The 24,707-nt window shown below is 46.8% G+C and overlaps 1 protein-coding gene across 2 annotated transcripts in view; it reads right to left on the bottom strand.

The window, feature by feature from the left end:
- RPS6KA4 (ribosomal protein S6 kinase A4) overlaps positions 1-24,707 on the bottom strand; it is a 407,770-nt gene that overhangs the window by 178,255 nt on the left and 204,808 nt on the right. For both annotated transcript variants that reach the window (XM_069645153.1, XM_069645152.1), the window contains exons 7-8: positions 18,711-18,814; positions 18,133-18,283 (exon numbers count right to left, since the gene is read on the bottom strand). In XM_069645153.1, coding sequence (XP_069501254.1) covers positions 18,133-18,283; positions 18,711-18,814 — 255 coding nt within the window. The remainder of the gene's footprint in view (positions 1-18,132; positions 18,284-18,710; positions 18,815-24,707) is intronic.

Raw genomic sequence — 24,707 nt, 5'->3', positions numbered from 1 at the left:
TTTTTTCCCCAGAACGTGTGGCACCAAACCACTGCCAGTATGACCACAGAAAGCCTTGCGGAAGTGGAAGCTGCAATCGCCTAAGAAATTCTGTAGCGGGGCAGGTAGGGAGGGAGCGATATGGAATACGTCGTCGGACCATCCCATCGAAAGAACGTTACTAGGTAAGAGAGTAACTTGTTCTTCGAGGGGATTGGGTCCTCCGACCTATTCCATATCTATGACAGACTCCCAAAGCAGTACCCACATATGGAGGAGCGAAAAGAATTTAGAATATAGAAATTTAGAATGCCTAATCAAATTGCAGAGTAAAGAACCTCCTTGCCAAAGGCCAGATCCTGCCCATGGATAGAATCGAGGGAGTAGTGATGTATAAAAGTATGGACCGAAGCCAAAGTGGCTGCATCACCGATGTTACGAATAGGAACACCCCTCTGCAGGCAGTAGAGGCAGCCATACCCCTAGTAGAATGGGCCCGTAAGCCTACCGGAGGGTCCTTACCCGCCAAGCAGTAACATTCGGAAATTGCCAAGATAATCCATCTAGACAAAGTCTGCTTAGTCACAGCTTGTCCCAAACGCCTTCCAGCGTAACCAATAAAGAGCTAATTGTCCACTCTGACCCGGGACATGCGAGAAATGTAGAAACCTAAAAGCTCTTCTAGGATCCAACCGATGGAGCCTCTCCTCTTCCTTAGCAGGATGTGGAGGAGGATAAAATGCCGGAAGAATAACCTTCTGGCTCAAATGAAATTCCGACACCACCTTCGGAAGAAAGGAAGGACAAACTCAAAGGACAACCCTGTCCTTATGAAACACAGTGAAGGATGGCTTAACTGAAAGTGCCTGCAACTCACTCACTCTGCGAGCGGAAGTGGCCGCAACTAAAAACACAGTTTTAATGGTTAACAGCCTCAAAGGACAAGAATGTAAAGGCTCAAACGGAGCACCCATAAGGAATTTCAGAACAAGGTTCAAATCCCAACCAGGCACCTGCAAAGGTGCAGGCGGAAACACATTAGCAAGTCCTTTGAGAAACTGAGAAATTAAAGGAATTTTAAAATAAGAACACTCCTCAGACGAGCGCTTACATATAGACAGCGCCACCAGGTAACCTTTAACAGTACCCACTTGCAGGCCCCTGTGGGCCAACGAAAGCAAAAAAGACAGAACTACAGGAATGTCAAATGAAAAAGGATCCACATTCTTAACCCTGCACCAGTCACATAACTTTCTCCAACGGCAAAGGTACAGGGCCTTCGCTGCCGGCCGTCTGGCCGAAAGCAACACCACCATCACGTCTTCAGGGAGGTCCCAATCCTTATACCTCAACCTTTCAGAAGCCAAGCATGAAGGTTGAAGGATCTGACCTCTGGCTGGAGAATCTGACCCCCCTCCCGTGAGAGCAGGTTGTCTCGGTAGGGAAGACGACGTGGAGGGCAGATGGACAAGTCGAGAAGGTCCGGGTACCACGTCCTCCGAGCCCAAGCCGGAGCAATGAGGATCATCCGGGAACCGAACCTCCGCAGCATTTGCGGGATGACGGGGACTGGAGGAAACGCGTACAGCAGTGGGAAGGACCACTCCACCCCGAACGCGTCTCCCAAGGCTCCTTTTGGAGGAAATTCCCGCGAGCAGAACCTTTCGCACTTCCGGTTGACACTGGAGGCGAAGAGATCCACCTGAGGGGTCCCCCAAAGGGCGAAGATCTCCAGGAGAATCTCCTGAGCCAGCTCCCAATCGTGAGAGATCGCGCTCTGCCTGCTCAGAGCGTCCGCCGTCTCGTTTTTTTTGTCTCCGGCCAGATGAACTGCCGAGATCGAAACTTCCTGCTGGATGGCCCAGAACCAGAGCTGCATCGCCTCCCTGCATAGAGGAAGTGACCCTGCCCCCCCCTATTTGTTGAGGTATTGCATGGCTACTGTGTTGTCCATCAGAATCAGGACATTCCTTCCTCGCACAGTCGGCAGAAAAGCCTTCAGGGCAAGCCTAACGGTCCGCAGCTCCAACAGATTGATATGGAGTCTTGACTCTGACGGAGACCAACGACCGCTGACTATCAACTCGTTGGCATGAGCTCCCCATCCCGTGAGGGATGCATACGTCACGATCGTCACCTCTGGCCAGGGTAGCCAAAACGGAGCCCCCTTCATCAGATTGCCTTCAACGGCCCAGCACAGAAGGTCCTGGGTGACCAAGGGCGGCACCTGAACGGGGTCCGACATCCTGACAGAGGACTGTGACCACTGCATCTTGAGGGCCCATTACAGAGATCTCATCCGCAACCTGGCGTCTGGCACCAGAAGAATGCAGGATGCCATAAGGCCGAGCAACCTCAAGAACTCGAGCGCCGGGAGACTCTGGGCGTGTTGAAACTTGTGCAGCATCTGCTGAATGTGATGAGCCCTCAGCTGGGGAGGAAAACACCCCCCCAGGGAAGTGTCAAGCACAGCTCCGATGTACTGGAGCCGCTGGGTTGGTGTCAAATGGGACTTCTTTAAGATGAGGGAGAAGCCTAGCCTTTGAAGGGAGTGGCAGGTGACGGTCAGATGATCCAGGACTTGCTCGGAAGAGCGGTCCTGATCAACCAATCGTCCAAGTAGGGGTAGACGTGAATCCCCCCTTTCCCGAGATACGCTGCCACCACCACCATGAGCTTGGTGAATACCCTTGGGGCGGAGGTCAATCCGAATGGCAGGACCCGAAACTGAAAATGCGAATCGCCAACTGCGAACCTCGGGCACTTCTTGTGCTTTGGATGGATAGGCACATGAAACTAAGCGTCCTTGAGGTCGAGAGACACCAACCAGTCCTGAAGTTGAAGGGCCTGGAGGACTTGAGAAAGAGTAGCCATCTTGAACTTGTCCTTCCCGAGGAGCTTGTTCAAACCGCGCAAGTCCATGATGGGTCTCAATCCCCGTCTTTCTTCGAAATCAAAAAATAAGGGGAATACCATCCCCTGTTCCTCTCCGCTACAGGCACCAGTTCTATGGCGCCTTTCTCCAGCAGGGATTGAATTTCCTGCGCAAGGAGCGGATCCGGACTCTTCAAAGAGAGATTCCCTGGTGGATTGTCGTGAGGCCTCTGCCGGAAAGGAAGACAGTAGCCGTGGGCTATGCTCTGCAGAACCCACACATCTGAAGTAATGGCACGCCACTCTACCAGATGCTGCGCCAGCCTTCCCCCAACCGGCGAAACATGGACATGGCCTCATGACGGAGCTGAAGCGGCTGTGGCAGTGCCTGGGGGCAAAGAGGCAACTGCCAGAGCGGCCTTGGCACCTCCCCGAGCGGCCTTGGCACCTCGAGTACCCTGTTTTCCACCTCTGGCACTCCTACGGTGGCCCCTTTGACTTGCAGCTCCTCTCGATTTACTAAAGGATGAGTAATATCGAAAGGAACCTCCCCTGCATTGCTGTCCCCTAGGACGAAAAGGCAGAGGTTGGCGAACTGCAGTGCTCAATGACTTGAGCAACCTCTCAAGGCTCTCGTCAGCCTTGCTGCCAAAAAGATGGTCACCACGGAGACGCCGCAAACTCACTGCTGTGTCCGCCGCCTGAAAATAACACTCAAGGCTACCAGATAATTGATATACTACCCAGCAGCAGATGCGAGTATATCAAGTAATCAAAATCTGTCAATGCAGCTTCTGTTTTGATCGGCATACAACACCGTATCATCTGGGTTTTTTCTAGCCAAATAAACAGAAGACTTAGTCGTAGATGTGCAGCCAGGAAATCCGTCCAAAATAAAGAAAAAAGTATGATTGCTAACTGCGGTCAACATTTAAAGAATTGCTGGTCACAAATGAATTCAGACCATTAATACGACATCCAATAATCCTTTCTACTCGGATTACAAGTGTCCTGATGAAAGCCTGAGCGGGAAACATACAAATCTACTACTGACCTCAAAGTGTGGGGCACTAGTAGCTACCGTGTAAAGGCTGGAAACAGATTATGTTATTGTAGACACTTCTCTAATGGGTTTTTTTGCTTGGTAAAAGAAATGTGCAAAAAGTCACCCACTAGTTACTAACATCACTTTGCAGATACAGGACAAGTTTGGATGATATATAGCACCATTATGTCTTTGTCATGTATTTTTGTATCAATAGTTGTTTTATGTGTCTGGACACTGTTTAATGTCCAGTTTTATCATGTATAAATAAAAGCAAATTCATTTTTGGATAATTCCTGACCAGATCGTCTTTATATATGTTTGATAAGACGACTTTCTCACCGGCCCTTGTCTCAGGTAAATGCTAATTTTTGCAGCCCTATACGATATTAGAAGGTAGCTTGTTGTGGACCCTGGTTGTTTATACATGCCTGTAAAGCCATACCCCCTGAAGAAAACACTTTCTTCGCACAGCCATCAAAACGCTTGTCGTCCCTATCAGCAGGGATGGTAGGGTAGACGCCTGCTTTGCTGGGTCCGTGGCTGCCTGCACCACCAAACTCTCCGGAGTGGGGTGCGTGGTCAAGTAGCCGGGGTCACTACTGGCTGGATGCTATTTTTGCGGCAAAGACTTGCTCTCTGCCGGGAGACTCCCCGGAGCAGTCCAAGTGCAGCCACCCTTCTTTGCAAAGCCATATGGAATGGCAGTACCGGGTCAGTTGGAGGACCTTGGTCGAGGATGTCCGTCAGGTCTTATCCTGCAGAAAATCCACAGGTGGCGCAGACCACCCCAAGTAATCTGCGACCCTCGACATAAGGCGCCGGTACGAGGCCTCGGCATGGGTGCCAGGCTCAGGCCAACAGAACTCCACCTCCGGGGAGGTGTCCAAATCACTGGCGTCGTGCAGTGACGGACGCAGGTCTTCAATCTGGCTGTGACCAGACAAAATCTCGCCAGGCACATCCTTCCTCAGATCCCTCATCCCCCTCAGAAATAAAATCCAGAGGTCGGAAAGAGGGCACAGAAAAAGGGACAAAGACATTCTTAGCCTTGGCCAGAGCCTTTCTGGGGGTTCCACCGTGCCACGGGGTACCTCCGACAAAGTAGCCTCGAAAGGCGTCAACGGAATCTGCGTCGAGCGAGGCGCCGACAACTTTGATGACGTCGATGACTTCCTCAGAGGCGGAGCCTCGAGAGAGTCCCTTGACGACCTCGGCGCTGCAGGCGTCGATGTCTTCTTCAAAGACTTCACAGGCTCACGTGGTCTCGAGGGCGTCGAGGACCGGGACCTGGAACAGGCATGTCTAGAGGGACCTCGAAGGTGCCCGGTGGTCGCGACTACCGCTCGAGCCCGAAGGCGTACGAGCAGTGTCTCTAGCATGGTCATGGCCGGCGTCCTTCGACGGCCTGGAGCCCTGCGATTGAAAAATCGCCATCATCTCCTTTCGGAAGGAATCCCATTCCTCAGGAGTGGAATGCTTGTTGGGACAAACAACCCGCGGACGGGCGGAGTCCTCGGATGAGGACGGGGATGGCGACCTGTGACGACGCTTACGTGAGTGCCTCGAAGAGGCAGAGGAATGGCGTGACTGACCCCTGGACCGAGAGCCCCCGGACTCACGACGATGATGCAGAGAGTCGCCCCTCGAATCGTCCGTCGAAAGGCCAGTGGATCGCGACTTCCGGGGCTTTGCCACCTTACCCACCGACAGCTTCTTCTTACGCTCCCCCAAGGCCTTCGATGTAAGCGACTGGCAGTCGACAGTCATCCGTATCGGGGTCTTCCCCGAGGCACAAGAGGCAAGCGTCGTGCGTGTCCATCAATGACATCTTGAACCCACACACCCGACACTTCTTAAAACCCGACCGCGGGGTGGAAGAAGCCAAGACATTTCAATTACACAAACGAACAGGTTCGAAGAACCGAAAGAGCAGGATTCAGTAGAACCGAGGCGCGCCAAGGTCTCCGAAGCGAACATGTTCGCGGAAAAAATGGAACCGAGGCTAAGGGTGTCATGCGTCCTACTTATAACATCCGGTGACGTGGGCTCGACGGATGCCCTCGAGGACAGCGTATTGACGTCATCGACGCAGTAGCCGAAAGATTTTCCAAAGCAGCACAGCTGTGGTGATTACTGTCATAGATCTGGAATACGTCGGAGGACCCAATCCTCTCGAACATTGCTGTTTCCCTGGGAAAACAATGTGGAGGTTTCGGCCACTATTTTGATAACCCTGTGAGGGAGCAATGGCCAATAGGCGATGTGGAAAAGTAGGTTCTCAGTGGTGGGGGTTTCCATATGGCCATTGCCCTCATCCGCATTTCCCATGCGTTTGCAGTTTCCCTTCCTTGGTGGCATATCATTGGTAACAAAATCTTTGCAAATACCTGGGCGCATTACAGCTTTTTCCTCCGGGGAGGGATGGGGACCCTGCCGGGGATCCTTGGGACTGCCGCTGCACTTGGGGAGGGCTGACCCACATGGGAGACAGCCGATCATGGCCAGGGACATGATCCCAAACCATAATGGATCTCTGGTTGGTCTGCATTACAGCTTCTCCCTCCTTCTTACTGGACTTTGTTACACAGCCCTTTCATTTCAAAATGTGACCTATTTTTAGTCGCTGCTTTGGGCTCACAGCGCTCTTGTAACCTGCACAAGTCACCTATCCTTCAAAAGATCTGCCTGTGCTATTTAAAAACATGTATGCCTTTCTTCACCACATTAGTTTTCCTTATTTTCAAATGCTAAGTACGGCTGTTTAGTCAGTCAGCATAAGAATCCTGTGTACCATGGCTCAATTTATGGCTCGCTGTATTGCTTGTTTTGTAAAGCATTACCAAAAATGTGTGAATTTCTAATTAGATGAGTCGGGGGAAATGTAGCCGTGTAATGCTTTTCTCAATATTGACAGAAGCCATTACATTACCAGTCCAAACATGTCCAGCACATATGTTTTTTTCCACTAATTTTTCCAATTTCCTTCCCAAATTATAGAAACTTTAGGCACATAGTTGTTGCCTGGCCTGCGCAAATCACCTCTTCCTGAACTTAGAATTGGGTCTACTTTTCATAAATGTATGCCTTTCTGGGTACCCATTGAGCTTTCCTACCACTCCCCTTCCATTTCTTCCAAGCAGGTCCCATTAAGAAAGAAAAGGGAAAATAAAAATAAATATATTTTTTTGTTTCCACTCAAACTGTTCTTTAAAGCTTGGAAAATGGTGAATTCAGAACTGCAAACCATGTGTTCCTAGCTATTACATGAAAAGAACCACAGGCGGCTTTGTACATTTGGTTATTTTCTCTCACTCGCCTAAAGCAAATTAGGATTCTTTGGTGGTGTTATGACTGCCTACATGTGGGAAGAAAAGGCGCGAAATTTGGCCACGCTATCTCTTGTAACAAAAATGTTTCAAGTGGTTGAATGCGACATACCAAAATCCCCAAAAAAGGGCTCAACACTGGGAGGGAAATCCCTGAGCAGTTAAGGGGTTAATATCGAACAAGGTGAGCAGGGGACACCCCCGCAACCCTTAGTCGATATTTTTCGGAATTGTAATTTTCTTTAAACAGCCGTAATTCAGCTTTTTTGTGTATACTTTTTTAATTCATTCGCATTTTGTATGGATACCCCAAAGATCACCGTCACAGCCCCATTTTGAACAGTTTGGAGGGCCTGCAAATTAGCCCTGGAGGTTCCTACCAAGAGACTATTGCAATAGTCTAGTATTGAATTAATAAGGGCGGTGGCAAGTAGGGATCTATTTTTCAAGGAAAGAAAGGTCATGATTTGATTAAGCAGCACCATCATGCAAGAGCACGATGAGCGAAGATGGAAAACATTTGATTTCATTGTTTATCCACAGAGATTATACAATCAGAGATGGAAAAAGTACTGTACTGAAAGTCTCCTTTTTTCAATCTTGGACCCGAACCAACAATCTGCAGCTTGGTTTTGTCGTCATTAAGGGACAAAGAATTAAAGATCATCCAGGATTTAAATTGCTTTATAGATAGTGTTCAAGGCCTCTTAGTCTTGTGTGTAGTTGCCAGACAGCTCAAAAAGGATCCGCGTATCGTCAGCATAATTGGTGTACCGCACCCCAAAACTATACAAGAGATCAAAAAATGGTTTGGTATAAATGTTGAGTAGCATGGGGGAGAGGCAGGATCCTTGAGGGATCCTACAGGTTATAGAGCTCGGAAGTGCTTCGTAATTGTTAACTGCCATCCTCGATGAGCGAGGTCCAAGAAACAAAGATATCCAATCAGCAGCTCTCTTGTAACATCATGCGATTAGTAAAAATCGCATGGTGCACCAGATTGACTGCCGCTCATGAATCAAGCAGTATGAGCAACTCTGGCCACCCATTCTCGATGATGCTAATAACGTTGAATCTTAAATCCAAGAGGGCAGTCTCAGTGACGTGCATGGCCCTAAAGCCGGATTGACGAGCGCCCAAGTATGATGTTCATCTCAACAAACTCCTGAAACTGGATGCAAGCAATACGGTGCACAATTCTCAGGAGAAAGGGTACATTTGAATTTGGGTGATAGTTGCTGGCCATTGCTGGGCCATTCTTCTTTAGGAGGGTGGTGATCCATGCCTCCTTCAGGCATGTAGGCACATAGCACTCACACAAGGGTGTGTTATTGATCCATGGGATCAAGAGCTCTAAAGACTCTGATTATGCGTGCCAGGCAGAGGTGAACAATGCAGGATGTCGGTTTCAAGCTTTTGACAATTTTTAAAGCTTCACCTTCCGTAATCTGCTTAAAGGTGAATGAGGGTGAATCAGCGTCAGGGTTAGCACAGATAGCATGAGAGGATGCGTCAGGTGACAAGGAATTCTGTTGTTATAATTAGTATATTTAGTCAGGTTGATAGCATGTTTGTAACCGGACCACTCCTTATAAACAGATAGCGTAAAGGGGCAGGGGTTTTTCCTCCAAGAACATTCGCACAACCGTTCGTGCTTTCTAGCACAGATGAACTTAAAGAACCAAGCGATCTTCATAGCCTCCGATTTAATTGTAGGCGTTCTGGAGCCAGATGGTCTATAGTGCCTGCAAAGGCCTGAAACAAACAGGTCACTAGTTCAGTAGAATCTGCATTAGCTGCAAGTTTAACAGGCTTCAGTGCCATTAAAACAGAAATTAGTTGTGGAAAGGAAGGGGGGTGGGGGGATAACATGCTTAAAGTTCGTAATCTTTTTATCTTCCTAGGAGATGTATCCAACCGCTGCGGTTTTGAAGGCAGCAAAAGCAAAAAGGAAACTAGAGCATAGCCAGACCCGGGGCAGGGATGAACTAACACTGATATATGGCCATCGCTATGAGTGGTAGATGCAACTAGTTGTTTCTATCCCACTGAATTTAATGCTGAAAATAACATCCTCCTCCTATCAGCCCAAAGATTAAAGTCCCACAGGAGAATTGCATGCACATGGGACCTAGTTATTTCACTGAGAAGGGCTAGCAGTTTTTCTTCAAAAAACGTTTTATGTGATGGCCTATAAAGAATGAGAAAACTCATTGATGTATTGTTAATCCCGAATTTGACTAGTGTGGTTTCACAGTCATCAAGGACTATAGTACTAACAGAATGACAGTTAAGGGTTCCCTTAAGAATAAGGGCCGCCCCTCCTCTCTCCTGGATCCATTCCGAGCAGCACTAATCATACTGTAGCCTAAGGGTGTGACAGGCTGCATGGATCGCCACATCATGCAGCCACGTTTCTGTAATGGCCAGCAGATCTGTGCTAGTTTCCAACAAATAGGCTACTTCAGCAGCGTGCTACACTAAAAAACGTGTATTCAGTAGTGCCGCCAACAAATGTGAGACATTGCCTTGAACAGAGTCAATGGAGGTTTACTTGATGATCTATGGAAAAGTTAAGATTGCGCTTGATAAGCATGTCCGAGGAGAGGCCATCTGATACCTAGTCATATTAAAGAACAAAGCCAGGCCACATGGGCACATTTTGAAAGAAGTAGAGCAGTTTAGTAAGAATAATCATTTTGAGCAGAGAGATATTACCAGCGATGGTTAGCGGTAACTGTGACCAGTGACAGAGTTTGGTCATTAGGTCAGGCATATAACTACCATAACTGTGATCGTAAAGGGCTCCAGCATGCTTAAATATTTCAATCCCCAGATACTGTACGTGTTGTGGGGCCCATATAAAGCCGTGTAGATCTAGCTGTTTGAAAGTTACACCACTTGAGGGAAGATCTCAGACTTTGTGCAATTTATTCGCAGCTCCAAATTTAATGACATCCTGCATAATCTGGCCCAGATTGGTCTGCGTGTCTCCAACATATAATATCACATCATCGGCATATAGATACACAATATCCGGGTTACCTGTTATCCTGACTCTCCTATAAGAATTTCAATGTCTAATCTGATCAGCCATGAGCTCAATGGCAATAGCAAACAGCAGAGGGGATAAGGGGCACCCCTGTCGGGTGTCTCTCTATAGAGAAGAGTGTAGACCATGTGTTATTAGTGCGGACTCTGGCAACCGGCGCAGCGTAAAGCAGCTGTACGTATGAAATGAAACCTGTGCCGAATCCACAAGGACTCTATACAGGTATTGCCATGACTCAGAGTCAAATGCTTTTTGTATGTGAACCACAGCGGATACTGCTTGGACTCTGCGGTCTATTTGCGTCATTATATTAAAAAGCAGTCTTATATTTAAGGGTGCTTGATCGCCTAGGAATAAACTCAGATTGATCCGGGTATCGTGTGCGACATCAAGGGCACGAGACAATTACTGAGAATCTTTGCGAATATATTAACATATGAATTTGTTAGCAATAGCGGCCTGTATGAACCAACATTCCGGCACCTTATTGGGCTTCAATAGGACAGGTATTATGACTTCCTCCCATACTTGAAGTAAATAAGGGCGTAAAGACAGTTTATAGTGCTTATAAAATGAATCCTTTGGAGCCTGGAGCCTTCCCCGTAGATGAATCATTGATTGCCCAAGTACTTTCTTCTGTTTTAACTGGGAGGTCCAATTGGGTGCTAGCATCCAAAGACAACTGAATAAGAGGGAGGTCGTCTAAAAATGCCTTAATGTTTGCTACAGAACACTTCATTGCGTTCATACATTTTAGAGTAGAAAGTCTGAAAGACAGCATTGATATCAGCACTCATGTGCACTAATTTGCCAGCGTCAGCTCTAATAAGTGATATGCAATTTTTCCCCCTCGACTTAACTTATCACGTGTGACAGCCGTCTCCCTGGCCTCTCACCATCCCCATACCTTCTGGTGGCCGCTGGAGCACGACAACATTTCAATTCCCTTCCGCACTGCACCTGAACTTATCTATGGCGGCCTTGGCCCCTGTGTATGTAGTTGTGCAGGGTTCATTGCCTAAGCATGCTCCAACCGGCGCAAGTCATCCTTGCTGCTTCTGAGGTCTCTCCGAATCACCTTAAGTAAGTACCCCAAACTTGGTAGACATGGCAATGCCTCTCATGTATAGCTTGAGTGGCTGCCATAGTGTGCCAATTCTTCCACACTGACCCATCATTTGTATCAAAACATAATGCAATATGTTCACGGATATTTGATTCAAATACCATATCTTGCAGCACCTGTTGCTTAAATCTTCATATAAGGTACTGATCAGGGAAACCGGCCAGCCTCAATTTGACAAGGATGGACGAGTGGTCAGAGTACGTTCTAAGAAGAATCTGGGCAGTAAATACCCCATTTAGGAGAATGGCTGAGATCAGTCATAGATTGATTCTCGAAAAGGAGTTGCGAGCTGATGAGTAAAAAGTGTACGCACGATCATGGGGATGTAACTCTTGAAAAACCTAGCAGTTCTAAACTATCTATTCCCTCCAGTAGTGCTAGAGAGGACTTGGTAGTGCTCCTATGTCTAGTAGTGAAGCGGTCAAGTTCAGCATCTAGGATGGTATCACATATCCCATATCACAGACACCATGGGATAAGAAGCAAGTATATTAGCAATATTCTCTAGAATATAGGGTCGTCAATGTTGGGGTCATACACATCAACAGGCAGTACATGTCCATGCCTGCCATCACAACAAAGACTACAATATACCTGCCCTGTGGGTCAACATACCAGTCCATGCCGGAATGGGAGACCTGTGCACAACGTCAAGACCCCTCTGGACTGGGAGGAATATCTAGTGTAGTATCTATTGCTCCTCCAGCCCATTGGAAAGCACTCGCTATGTGCTGCCATTGCAAGTGTCCCTTGAAGGAGAAGAATTTTTGCCCCTGCTGCTCGGCATGAAGTAGTAACTTGCGTCCCTTGATAGGTACGCCCAGCCCTCTGATTTTCCAACTAATACAGGTTGCCTCAGCCATCCACTAGCTGCTAAAAGTATGATTTGGAAGTGACAGCACCACCCATGGGTTGCCTCCTGGTTTAGCAAATATAGAGTATTCTACTACCTGCAGATGCATGTAATGATAGCAAAGCGTTTTTTTTTACCCAACTCCCCCCTCTCCCCCCCACTCATCCAACCCTCAAAGCCCTCAAAACTGTGGCAGCCTACATCCACATCATAACAACCCAACTAAACTTGCAACTCTGCATGAGGGCAGCTGTCACTGAGGACATAACCTCATCAGCAGTCCAGTGCGCAAGTCAAGAACGAGACATTGCTCTTTTCAGGGGCCACAGTGTTTGTTTGGATAAACTTTATAGCTTCTTCGGGTGGAGTAAAGAAGTAGACTGGATTATGTAGTTCGATCCGAAGCTTTGCTGGATACCACATTGCGTATCTTATAACTCTCTCACGCAGCATCTTCTTTGCCCTGAGGAATGTTTTCCACTCTTGCTGCAAAGCCACAGAAAAATCTGAATAGATATTCTGCTGGATCCTAACATGAGGTCGCCCTTTTCTCTAACTGCCTGCAAGATGGTGTCCCTGTCCTTGTAATTGAGTATGCATGCTATTATTGGGCGAGGCAGTGCTCCACGGCTGGGTTTCAAGCTAGCGACCTGTGAACCCACTCAACCACAAACTGGTGCGAAAGTGTGAGGTTATCTAATACAGAGAGGAGGGTTTCCTTGACAAATACTTCCATTGGACACTTGATGTTATTCTCAGAGACTCATGTTGCTGCGCGACCTGGACTCAACTCGTTACATTTCTTGGTAGTGAATTGTACTTGCTTGCAGAGTGTAGATACTTCAGTTTTCGGCAGAGACACTTCATCCTTCACCACGCTCACTTTCGTCTCCACCTCTGCGATTCGTTTATCAGCTTTCTCTAGTCTGGATTTAATGGAGCCAGTGAAGTCACTCAGTTTGCCGTTCAACACCAAGAAGCTCTACTGCATACATGCCATCATCTTCTGGACCTCCAGGGCTGCGGAAGTTCAGCCTCCATATTGGTAGCAGCCTTATTTTGCACATTGTTTTGGCATATGCATCCATACTACCCTGCCTCTTCCCAGCCCCCTTCCGAATTCTGCACCATACGCCGACAGCTCAGTGCGGCCGCACCCTCTGCACATTGCCTTCCAATGTCCACTTACTTGAGGCAGGGCACGCAGAGCATCCAATGGGGAGCTGGATCAAGGCAGTTCTCTGGATGCCTTGTGGGCTTGTGTCCCCCACAGTCTCCAGTTGTAACGGAGCAGTCTCATCAGCGACTCCTATAGCAGTATGGTTGTTGCACCTTGAGGGGCATAGGAGGCACGTTAACCTGCCTTAAAGCTGTGGCCGCCTGGTGATGCCGACTAATCCTTTCAGCATCAGATCCTGGGTGCCAGCTCCAGCAATTACTTTGAAGGGGTCGCACCGAAGCTGCCACTGTATGGGGGCACAGTCTCGCAGCTCTGGTTCAGTCGAGGTAATAGTTGGCCCCCTGCCTGCCAGCCCACCAACCTCATGAGCAGGCCACGTGCAGCGGCATACTTGCCAACCATACCAATTTAGGCAGCGAGTTACTGCTTTTTAAGCAGTCCTACCCCCTACAGATTTGAGTGCCCAATTCTATGGCTTTTATAGTGGCGGGTTTATGGCTCCACAGGCTATGGATTTTGCATCAGAGTCGGAACTGCAGCGAGTGAAAAGTCAGTGTGTGTGTGCAGGTAGTTTATTTTGATGGATAATGTTGCACACCTCGGTGAGTGACCCGACACATCAGGTCATTAGGGCAAGTGTGTGTAGTACATTTGCACTCACTGCGCTGTACATAAATGAAAAATATTTGCGTTTGCATTTTTGCAGTCTTTTTTACAATTAATTACTGGTTTGTTATTCCTTCTTAATCCCAAGAGGTAAAAGTAAGTGCAACAGTGTTTCAAGGAACAAGATAGTTTGGCATATTTTGTTATTTAACTTTGTTTTTTATGATCTCGTTTGTTTTAATCTTGTTTTTTGCCTCGTTAACATATGCCATGTTAAGCATGTTAAGTTCAAGATGACAGAATGTTTCAAAGAGGCACTTTTGGAAGTGAAGACTATAGTTTTGGGGGGTGGAGGACATCATGTCTGGCTTTCATGTAGGTGAAACAGTTTTTCATTGACTGGCAAATTTGTGGTTGTGTACACCAGCCCACTTGTGGGTTAGTCTGCGGGTGGATAGATGAGGCTGCATGCGTTTCTGTCTGCAAAGTTATGAATAGATACATTATTGATACTGGAAAGTTTGTAAGCTTAAATGGGAACATTAGTTAATGAGGTTGACCACTATATATCCTGCTATGTATTAATGTTTATTCAGCGTTATTTGTAAGTTCTTTCCTTTAGACTTCTGACAGTTTCCTTTTCTTTACTTGCTTTATTAGCTTTGGCCATTTGTTCACTGGGCAACCTGGTGTACGTTGTATGGCGTTTTGTGTTTTAGGTTGTTTTACTAGTTATGTAACAAAACAGTATGTAGTAGCATCCGTTCTTTTTCCTAATGTTTGTATTTCAGTTCCTTACTTTATTCAAAAATGTAAAAAAACAAAGCATTGGCAAAGCCAATAGGGATTTCCCAGGCAATGCTACAATGGTGCTTACCCCTCCAAAAGATGACAACCGCTGGGAATGGTTAATTTGATGGCAGTGTCAAGTAAATGCCTATATAATAACTATACACAAGCGTTGCCAAAACAGGTTTTAACAGGAAAATAGTGCAAGAACACATTTTTGCTTACAAATCAAGCAGCTTAAGACACGCTTTGTTGAGTAATTTTCATTCCATCAGAAGCTGGTTTACAGCTGCAATAAATCTTCAACCTTTCAGTAGAATGTATAGTAATAGCTGTAAGATCCCAGGCTTGTGTTTGTGACCAGGAGGAGCAGGAAGCAGGACAGAACGGTTGCAAGGCCTAGAATGGCCATGCGTAGTTAATGGGTGGATACAAAGTGAAATACAGGCTCTGCGACCCTTCTCACACACCAGCTCTCTGTTATCTTCATTGTTCATGCCAATAGTTTTGACTTTTAGTTGCACTCACAATGCCAGCTAATCAATGGTGGCCCATATCTATGGGTTGAGTCAACACCCCCTCGCTTTGGTGGCAGGGAGAACAGTCAATTTCATGCAAGGGCACTGGACTGCCTGCCTCTCAGCAGGGGTGGGACCCCTGCTACATTTTTGGTCATCTTTTTTCCATGTGGAGCCCAGTGGACCTTTCCGGGTCTTTGTGGGCGCAGCACCATGTGCAGAGCGCAATACGAGGGCAGCGGAGTGTAGGAAGGTCAGCCCTACTGCCTTCCATTATTGTAGTACATGGGTAGGAGGCACTGAGTGACGGGAAAAGTGTCCTCTCCTCTCAGCCAGTGTGCTCTGTGTGAGGCGGGCCTCCCAGTCATGGATGGTGTTGGCGTGTTGAAGTTGTGAGCAGAAGGTTTATGTGAATGTTGTGTAATGTGTTTGTATGTATACAGGTATGAATGTTTGCTTTTATGCATGTCTGCATGTAAAGAGCCATCTGATTGATGTATGAATGCACAGATGAATAAGAGTGTGTGTTATGTATGAGGGAGTGCATGTGCCTGTCCTGCTGCACTGAGTGTATGAAGGGGTAGCAAGCATGTAACTGAGGTTTAGGGGTGTATGAAGGGGTAAAGTAAACATAATGAGTACTATTACATAACTATACTGGCATACCTGGGTTCAGCCAGTGCAGCTATACTTTCTTACTGTGGAGTTTTATTTTTGACTGGGGATCAAAGGTACAGCGAAGATGATGGGTTCTCTTACAAAGCAAGATTGGCCTTCATTGATGCAGTCCGTTTCAATATACCCTTTTTTTGGCATGGCTACTGTGCATAAACGGTAAAGCAAACAAGTTTTATCATATGGCAAAACTGGCCTCCATTGATGGTGCCAGTTTGGCCATATATTCTTACTGTGGCATTGCATTTTGTTACTTGGCAACCAAGGGTAAAGCAAACATCTTACATGGCAAGATTGGCATACATAAGTGCCTGAAGATCGTCTGTTCTCCCTGGTTTCACCCCAATTGCACTGGTAAAACTGCAGAATCGCCGTCAGGCCTATTTGCTGTGTCTCAACTGTTAAATGTATTTTATGCACTTACTCTGCAGACTATCATTGTCTCAGAATTTCAAGCGCTCTGAGCGACTGTTGTTCTTTCCCCATGTTCCCACCCTCCTTGAGCGCTTTGAAACACTTGCCTGTTTCAAAGCCAGACTAGCTGGCATGGTATTGTTTATAAATAAACAATACCATGCCAGCTAGTCTGGTCATGCTTCCTTACTGTGGCATGGCATTTTATTTACTGGTAAATCCAACAGAATAAATGGTAGTAATGGCATATATTGGTGCAGTCTGCATGGTAATGTATGGCTACAACCAGCATGAACATGTTTTTTTTACTACTGCATATTTTGGGCAAAGGCATAAGGAAGATGTGTTGGAAAATGCTCCTGCACACTGTTCACTTATCACTTAAATCAATTGGATTTGTTCTTGTGCTACCATACAAAACCGATTGCAAACTGTGGCTTTTTACCCAATCTTTCACAAAAAGTGTACACAATTTTATCCCATTATTTAAAAAAAATCTCTTGGGAGTGAGAACCCCATCCCCACCGGACACCCTCAGTTGGTTTGGACTCCCTCGCTATACTCTATGGCCCCCTCATATTTGAGACAAACATTTACGCTCCTCCAGGTAAGAAATTCACCAGCCGCCAAGGCACCTAACAGCCCAAACTAAAAACGGTGACCAAAGATCTCACAGGTCACTCATTTGATTATGTGATTTCTCAAGATGAATCAGAAAATCTGAGTAAGCCAGGCATTTCTTGTGCTCTGATCAGTGTCACATTTCACCTGATGTTATTTCCATTGACGTGAACATTCTTTTAATTACTATTTTTGAAACTTAAAAAATCCTACCTCTTTTTAGTATGCAGCATGCGCATCTGTATGGCGTGGGTGCAGCGCACGAATCACAAGGCTGTGAAGGGCTAAGCAGGTGCCCCACCTCGAGTCCTCCCCTCCCGCTAGGGCCTAAGGGCGGACACCTCCCTCAGTCCTCGGATCTGCACCGGGGCGCTGCTGCCTGCTCAGTCGACGCTGTGTCAGGTCCCAGGCCCGCCGCCGCGCCCGCTGGCCTCCCCGCAGCAGTCAACAACCAGGGAAGCAACAGAGCGGGGATGCAGCGATCCAGATCTGTGTAGGCCACAGAGGCACTCCAACCCGGCCAGGCCTGACACAGCGGACAGTTCCACCATCCAGCCGCGAGCCACCACTGTCACAGGATAAACATGCTCAGCGATCAGCTCCCAATGAGCATTTCTAGCTGCATTACAGCACAGAGTAAAACTAAAATGTTTGTCCTTTTCAAATGCATAGGGCAGGGTTCTGCACCTGTAACTCTTTGAGGGTCTGACATTGCTTCAAAATGGGCACTAGAAAGTGTGGGAAACCACCTCTGCACAGCTTTGCTCAGATTGTGAATCACCATATTCCTTTTAGCATTGCAATGTCTCAGTCCCCAATGCCACTTAACGCTCTATGGTCTGCACATACTCAGAACGGTCTAACAAAGTCCTGCAAGTAGAATATCCTCCCAGATTCACATTCTACAGCAAAGTGTCAGTCTGGGTGTAACCGTGGCTGCAGATTGGGAGTTTAGTAGGGATATCATGCTGGAGATCAGACACTTTCTAAAGGTCTCTGCCCAAACTCTCCAACACATCTTTCTCAGACATCCCCTTCTGACCCTCTGCAACAGAATTCTTATCTTCTTACCTTGAAGAAGGGATGAGATTTGATCTCCTCAGCTCCCCGATGCCCAGAACCCAGACGCTTCTTGGGGTCTTTGTTCATAAGTTTCTGCAGAAGGTCCCTTGCAACAGCCCCAATCGTTGATGGAAATGGTGGATGGCTCTTGAGAATGCGCCTGCATGGAGACAGTAACATGGTCTGAGATGATTGTCCGATGCACACTATGAGCCTTGTAGCCTGTAAAACTGTTGGGATTCCATCTGGAAGGTTTAGAATGAATCGTATCCCATGGCAAAGCTCTGGGCAACCCTCCAGACCATCGTCCTTCAGTCTGCCGAGGTTTTACAGAAAGGTGAAAGACAATATGCAAATCAGGCTTGGTCCCACCCCAAAAGAGGCAGTCGAGCCCAGACTGCTTGATCACATCCCTTCTGCACAAGACCACAAGCATCCCCATCTGATTTCAGGTTCCCAGTCTTTGCAAGATAAAATCATTATTTCTCAAGGATAACGATTCCAATCTCCTCTTTCAAAGAATACGTTCTGCATGATTAGGGATTACATAAATGAAACATACTGAAAACGGCTCTACCTCATCTCACCTGGAAACCTCACTCTGCGTGTTCTTTTCTCCCTCCAGCGTGAATGGGGATGCTCCGGTCAGCAGTTCAAACATCAATATTCCCAAACTCCACCAATCCACAGACTGTGGAAAGATTAAAGAGATTCAAAAAGCCATTGACCATCGTTGCCAACCTATTTATTTTATTCATTTATTGGGCATTTGTATGGCGCCTATACACAAGTGTTTCCACAAGCCAAAAGACATTTCTTTGGGGGTGTGGAGGACATAGGAAGGAAGTCTACAAAAAACAATAACGGTTATATTGGCCTTGTGACAATCCTACCATGCAAGTGCAAGACAAAGGTGTTAGGTGCAGGGTAAGAGGTAGAAGTGCTGGAGAGGGCAAGTGCTGGGGGGTGGGCCAAGCCAGCAAGTGCAAGGGCAAAGGAGGATAAGTGCAATGGACAGGTGGGACCAGGTTGGACTAGTCCGGGGAAGGGTGCCTGAGGGCAAGTGCTGGCAATGGATGCTGGAACGACTGGTGAGGGGGGATGGGGTGGCCCCTGTATGACTCAGAAGGGACTAGGCCCCAGCAGCAGAGGGACGTTATCCCAAGAGGGGGAGAAAAGGAAGGTCTTGAGAAGTTTGCAGAATTTAAGATCCGGCTCAAGTCTGAGGGGGGCAGGGAGGCTGTCCCAGAAGGAGGAAACTGCTGAGGAAAGGGATCTACTTCCCACTCGCTGCTTGGAGAAACATTTGACCAGCAGAGAGTTTGAGCCAGAGGACCGAAGAACTCTAGCAGGATAGATATTTAGAGAGGGAAAGCTGGATGTAGAGACAGCCTTGTGGGTGATGCAAAGGGTCTTGAATTTGATCCTTGCAGTCACCCCGAGACAGTGGAGCGAGGGGGGAGGAGGACAAGGAGCAGGCGTCCCAATGAGAAGGATTTCTGTCTTACTGGCATTAAGGCACTGATAGTTGGCAGAGCACCATTCCTGAATAGAAGTTAGGCATTCAGGTATGAGAGAGGAAGTAGAGGAGGAAGAGGATGGAAGCTTAAAGGAGAGCTGTGTGTCGTGTGTATAACAATGGAAATGACGGGTGAAGGTGGCGATAAGGTGGGCCAAAAGGACCAGATAGATGTTGAAGAGCCACGAAGCTAGGATAGAGCCCCGAGGGACACCAACGGTAGCGAGTGAGGTGGAGAAGAGAAAAAAACACATTTGTATTTGGAAGGGTCTGTTTGAAAACAAGGAGGTCATTCACGCCAGCGCCCTGTCAGTGATGCCTACAATATCATGGAGATGGTTTATGAGGATGGGGTGGTTGACTCTGTCAAAAGGTGGAAGAAAGTCCAAGGAGGTTCAGGTTGGAGGGAGTGCTAGGTTAGAGAGCAGGTCATCACAGGTGTTCAGAAGAGCAGTTTCCGTGCCTCTGGAAGCCCTAAAACCTGACTGGTGGTCATGCAGACAGCCAGCCGTTTCACTGTGGAGGGTCATTTGGGGGATGATCAGATACTCCATGAGTTTGCCCAAGAAAGGGACGGTAGTTAGCAGGCAAGAAGAGTCAGCAGACAGACCTTTTAGGAGAGGGTGCACAAGAGAGTGATTAAGGGGTTGTGGGAAGGAGTCAGTGGCAAAGGAGTGGTTGCAGAGGTCAGCAAAGGCTGGGGCGAGAGAGGCAGTGTTGTCCTTGATGGTTCTGGAGGAGCAGGGGGGACACTGTTAGAAGAAACCTACATAGAGCGGACAACTCTAGAGCTCCCATGAGGCTCCCATACTTTTTTGTGCATTTTTAGGAACTTTGGGTTTTACCCTAATTTACTAAGGGTAATCCAGACAAGGACCCCTCACTTTGCTTAGAGAGGCATAGCTTCACCTCACCGATGAGGCCCAACTAGGCCGAAACAAGTGTCTGGGTTGCTGTTGGTACTTGTTCAGAGGAGAATTGCCTAGCATTTCGGTGATGGACTGCCCTTGTGGATGGGACAAAGACTGATATGCAAATGGTTATTTCCCCTCTGTGAAAGGTACAGTGAGCTAAAACATGGTTGTAAACCCTCTCGAGTGGGCACCTTCCCATAGAACAGGTTATTTTTCCGTGTTCGTTCTCGGTAGAGGATCTCCCAGACCTTTTCCTGCAATGGGAGAGGAGGAGGAGAGTATGGGGAGGGGTTAGGGAGGCAAAAGATGGAGGTGCGGTGGGAGCAGTTGACAGAGAGGACAGGATGTCCAGTGTTTGAGGAAAAGTGGGCAATCCAGTGCATAATGCCTGGAAGGGAGGAGGAGAGGATGAGACTGCAGTAGGGCTGGCAAGTTCCTTGTAGATGTTAAAGAGCTCAGCCATGTTGGTGGTGGCTATATTCTTACAGGGTGTGGCCAACTCTCTGAAGAGGAGAATCTCATGCTTTTTTCTGTTCATTAGCTAGTGATATCCATATAGTTAATCTGGTCTGCAGCAGCATACCCAGCAGCAATTTACAAATAACTGAAAAGAAGCGCTTAGCTGAGAATCTGCATTTGGAACGACTGCACGTTGATTAATTCTATTTTCCCCTAAGGGGCCTTGGTGAGGTTCCTCGGACTAGGACTTTTCTAGGGCATAACCCCCATTTATTGTTACTGTTCTGTTACCTGGTTGTGTCAATACATACATATGTTTTAAAATAATGAGTTCATGGTAATGTAATGTGTTAATGTTAACAAAAGACCAAACACAAAGGGCAGGGAAAGGTGTAGATGAGTTTAGAGGTAAGGGGGGGAAATAGGGAGGTATGTGGGGTTACCCCCCCATCAAGGAGCAGTCCGTGGAAAACAAGGGGAAAGTCGAAGAAATGTATTGAAAAAATGCAGGTTGGGAGCCACACGGGCAGCAAAGTCGCATGGGTCTGCCCACCCATTGTGAGCTAAACGGGCATGTCTTTCATAGTGCTGATGGAGAGATATTAGATTGATGGTTGCCATGGCTTCCAGTGACATAATTAATAAATGCCTTTGCAATGCCATTTGTGATATCCACAGTCTGATGTGGGGGAAGTTAGGATTGCATACTCAATCATAATTGCCTAATTACAAAATGTTTATGATTTGGAAAAGCCACATTTACTAACAATTTCTAGATTTTTAAAACCTCTTTGAGAAGAAAAACGTCAATCAAGAAGCGCTTTTTGAAATACCACTGACATATCATGGGAGCTCAATGGTGAACAGTCAGTTACAGTGCTAGGAAGATTTCTTGCCAGCCATATGTTAGGGCCAGAAATTCTCTACCCAAACAGTGGGAAAAGCAACCCCCTGCCCTTCGCTGCCCCAATTACTACCCTCTGTTCACTCAATGGTAACATGGTTGAGCTCAAAGGCTAGACCTTTCACCGAAACAGGTAATTGTACACAGTTCTAAAAATAAGCATAGACAGAATGCGAAGAGAAGGGGTCATTAGAAAAGTTGAAGCACTTATTGCCATTTTGCACAGCTCCGACAACTTAAAGAAAATTATTTTTAGGGAATTTTATAGCTGATTTGCAGACGATTACGGCAGAGGATTGGTGGACCATCTTAATTAGCGTAGCAAATGTGTATGGTTTTAGGAGCTGAAATGTTTAGATGATGAATTTAAATTAAAGTGGTTTTAATATGCTGAATTTTTATACCAATTGTATTTGTATTGCTGGACTAAAATGAAATGTGATAATTCAATGTGAAACAAAATTGTGAAAGGTGTGTACTTTAAACCATATGCATTAAAAACAAAAAGAAAGTATAAACCATTTATTATAGGTCTTCAGAACACACTGAGAATCTAACAGGTAGGATCGCACAACACTATGATACAAATATATACAATCAGATACAAATATTTTAAATCACTACAGTTCAAATATACAAGCAGCCAAATATATTAAATCCAATAAATGATGGAACCAGGTCACAAGTTAATTCTATAACTTAAGGAATCCAAACCCTAAGAAGAATTGAGCCTTGTGCCCAAAAGTCACATGAGTCACAATGTTTCTCCCCTGAAGGGAGTCTCTGGAGGGAAGTCGGAATTCACTTGTGTTGGTGATAGTTTAAATGTTCTTCAATAATTGTACTAAAGGTAAGTAAATGTTTTCTTATATTTACGTTTACTCTACCCAGGTTTGACAACCAAAAAGAGGAGTGGAATGCAATGTGGGAGACAAAGGGACATATGTTATCCTATGGAGGACAGGGGGGCAGGGGACATATACACTGTTCACTTACACCCCCCGCTCCTCCAACCCCCCCCCCCCCCCCGACTCAGATTTTCCCAGAGGTCCTGACAAATCGTCTGGAGGTCACGGGGGGCTTGTTCTCCTGCTGTTGGTTTCCGGTGAAAGGTGCTCAGGAGTTGCCGGTTCAAGGATTCTTCTGATCGGGTGCAGCTGCTCTCTATGAAGAAATTCAAGAAACACCAATGCAGACCTTTTTAGGACACTTCACAGGTTGGAGAAAGGAGAGTTCCATCTACGGTCTCTGTATACAGGCGAAGACAGGTGACCTTCCAGTTGCAGTCACAGAAGCTGCTCCAGGGCATAATCCCTTGAGGGTGGGTAGCTGAAATTCGGGGAGGATACTTGTGGCACGAGCCAGCGACCACAGAAGTTCCGGGCTTGAACGCGGAACAGCGACGCTTCTGCCAAGATAGCCCCTGAGAGAACTGGCTTGAACGCAGAACAGCGATGCTTCTGGAAAGGTATCCCACGAGAGAACTTGTCACTCCACCAGGCCGTCCAGGGACACAACTGAAGGCTCCAAAGGGCAAGATCCTTGGGAAGGAGTTGAGACTAGTAGGTCCCATTAGTGCACTGGTTGAAGCACAGCTCAGGGTCTACAGGGATCAGATAGTGAAACAGGGCTTCACTGGGCCAGACACAGGAACGGATGCTGATCCTCTCCAGCAGTCATCTTCGGTTCTTCAGCGGGCTGTTCTTCGTCACAGGATTCTTGGCTCCAATGATGATCTTAGGAAATGGATGCAGAGGTCCTCTTCTTACCCAAAATCCGAGCTGGCAGCAAGTCCAAGCACACAAATGGTAAAGATCTGCACCATTCAAAAAGCCAGTAGTTGTTCATAGACTACACAAGACTTATCACCTTGGTATTAGTCCCACCTTTTAATAGAGGCCTGTACTACACACATTTGTAGTGTGACTGAGCAGCCAGGCTTCATTTTAAGAGGGTAATGCGAGCTGTTGAGCCGTGCAATGAAACCAGTAAATACAGCTATCAAAGTAAACACACACTTAAAGTTATAATAAATAATGTATTTATACACAAAGATATTTAAAGGATTCTTTAAAAAGCAGTAATTGGCTTTAACATTGATTCCAAGTTAGGGTTCAATTAAAAAAAAGTGAACAATAAAGCAGGTGAGTAATTCAGTTATAGGTTACACATATTCCAGCACCCGGACTGACGTAATTTGAGGTCAGTATAACATTTATATAGGTAACACCTTTGCAATATTGAGCTTCTCTGGAAGCGAAAGTTAAAGTTAGATCAGAACAGACTGATAGGTTATAAGAACAGTGATTCTCCCAAAGGAATCCAGGCAGTCAATTATCCCAGCATTAAAGTGTTCAACATTTAAGTCCCTTAAGGGAACAAGCACTGCCAAAGCCAATAGGTTCAGAGGGAAGCCTTTAGGGAGCCAGGACAGCCAAAGATCTGATGCTCTTCTTCTTAGAAAAATGTTCTTTAAAAGTCAGTGTTCAAAAGAGAAATCACAGCAACTCAAGAGGGGTCACCTTTAGAAAGCACAAGTTGTAAGGCCAATTTGGTGTTGTGTTAAACGCACTCCCAAAAGGTAGGAACCACCCCAAATGGCAAAAAGGATAAAATACCCCAAGCCTCGCAGGGGGGTGTGGGGTGGAGGAGGGCAGGGGGAGGGGAGAGAGAGCGAGAGCGAGCGAGAGCAGCAATGGATTTCAGTCGACTCAGCGGCTCTTTGTGGTTTTGCCACCTTTTTCTCAGCGCCAATGAAGAACGAAAAGGTCTTGTTAGGATTGCCTTG

Source organism: Ambystoma mexicanum, chromosome 2p, assembly GCF_040938575.1.
Source record: "Ambystoma mexicanum isolate Mex_15411 chromosome 2p, UKY_AmexF1_1, whole genome shotgun sequence".
In the NCBI taxonomy this organism is placed as follows: Eukaryota; Metazoa; Chordata; class Amphibia; order Caudata; family Ambystomatidae; genus Ambystoma; species Ambystoma mexicanum.
The sequence above is the reverse complement of the archived record's forward strand: the minus strand, read 5'-3'. Positions and strand labels throughout refer to the sequence as shown.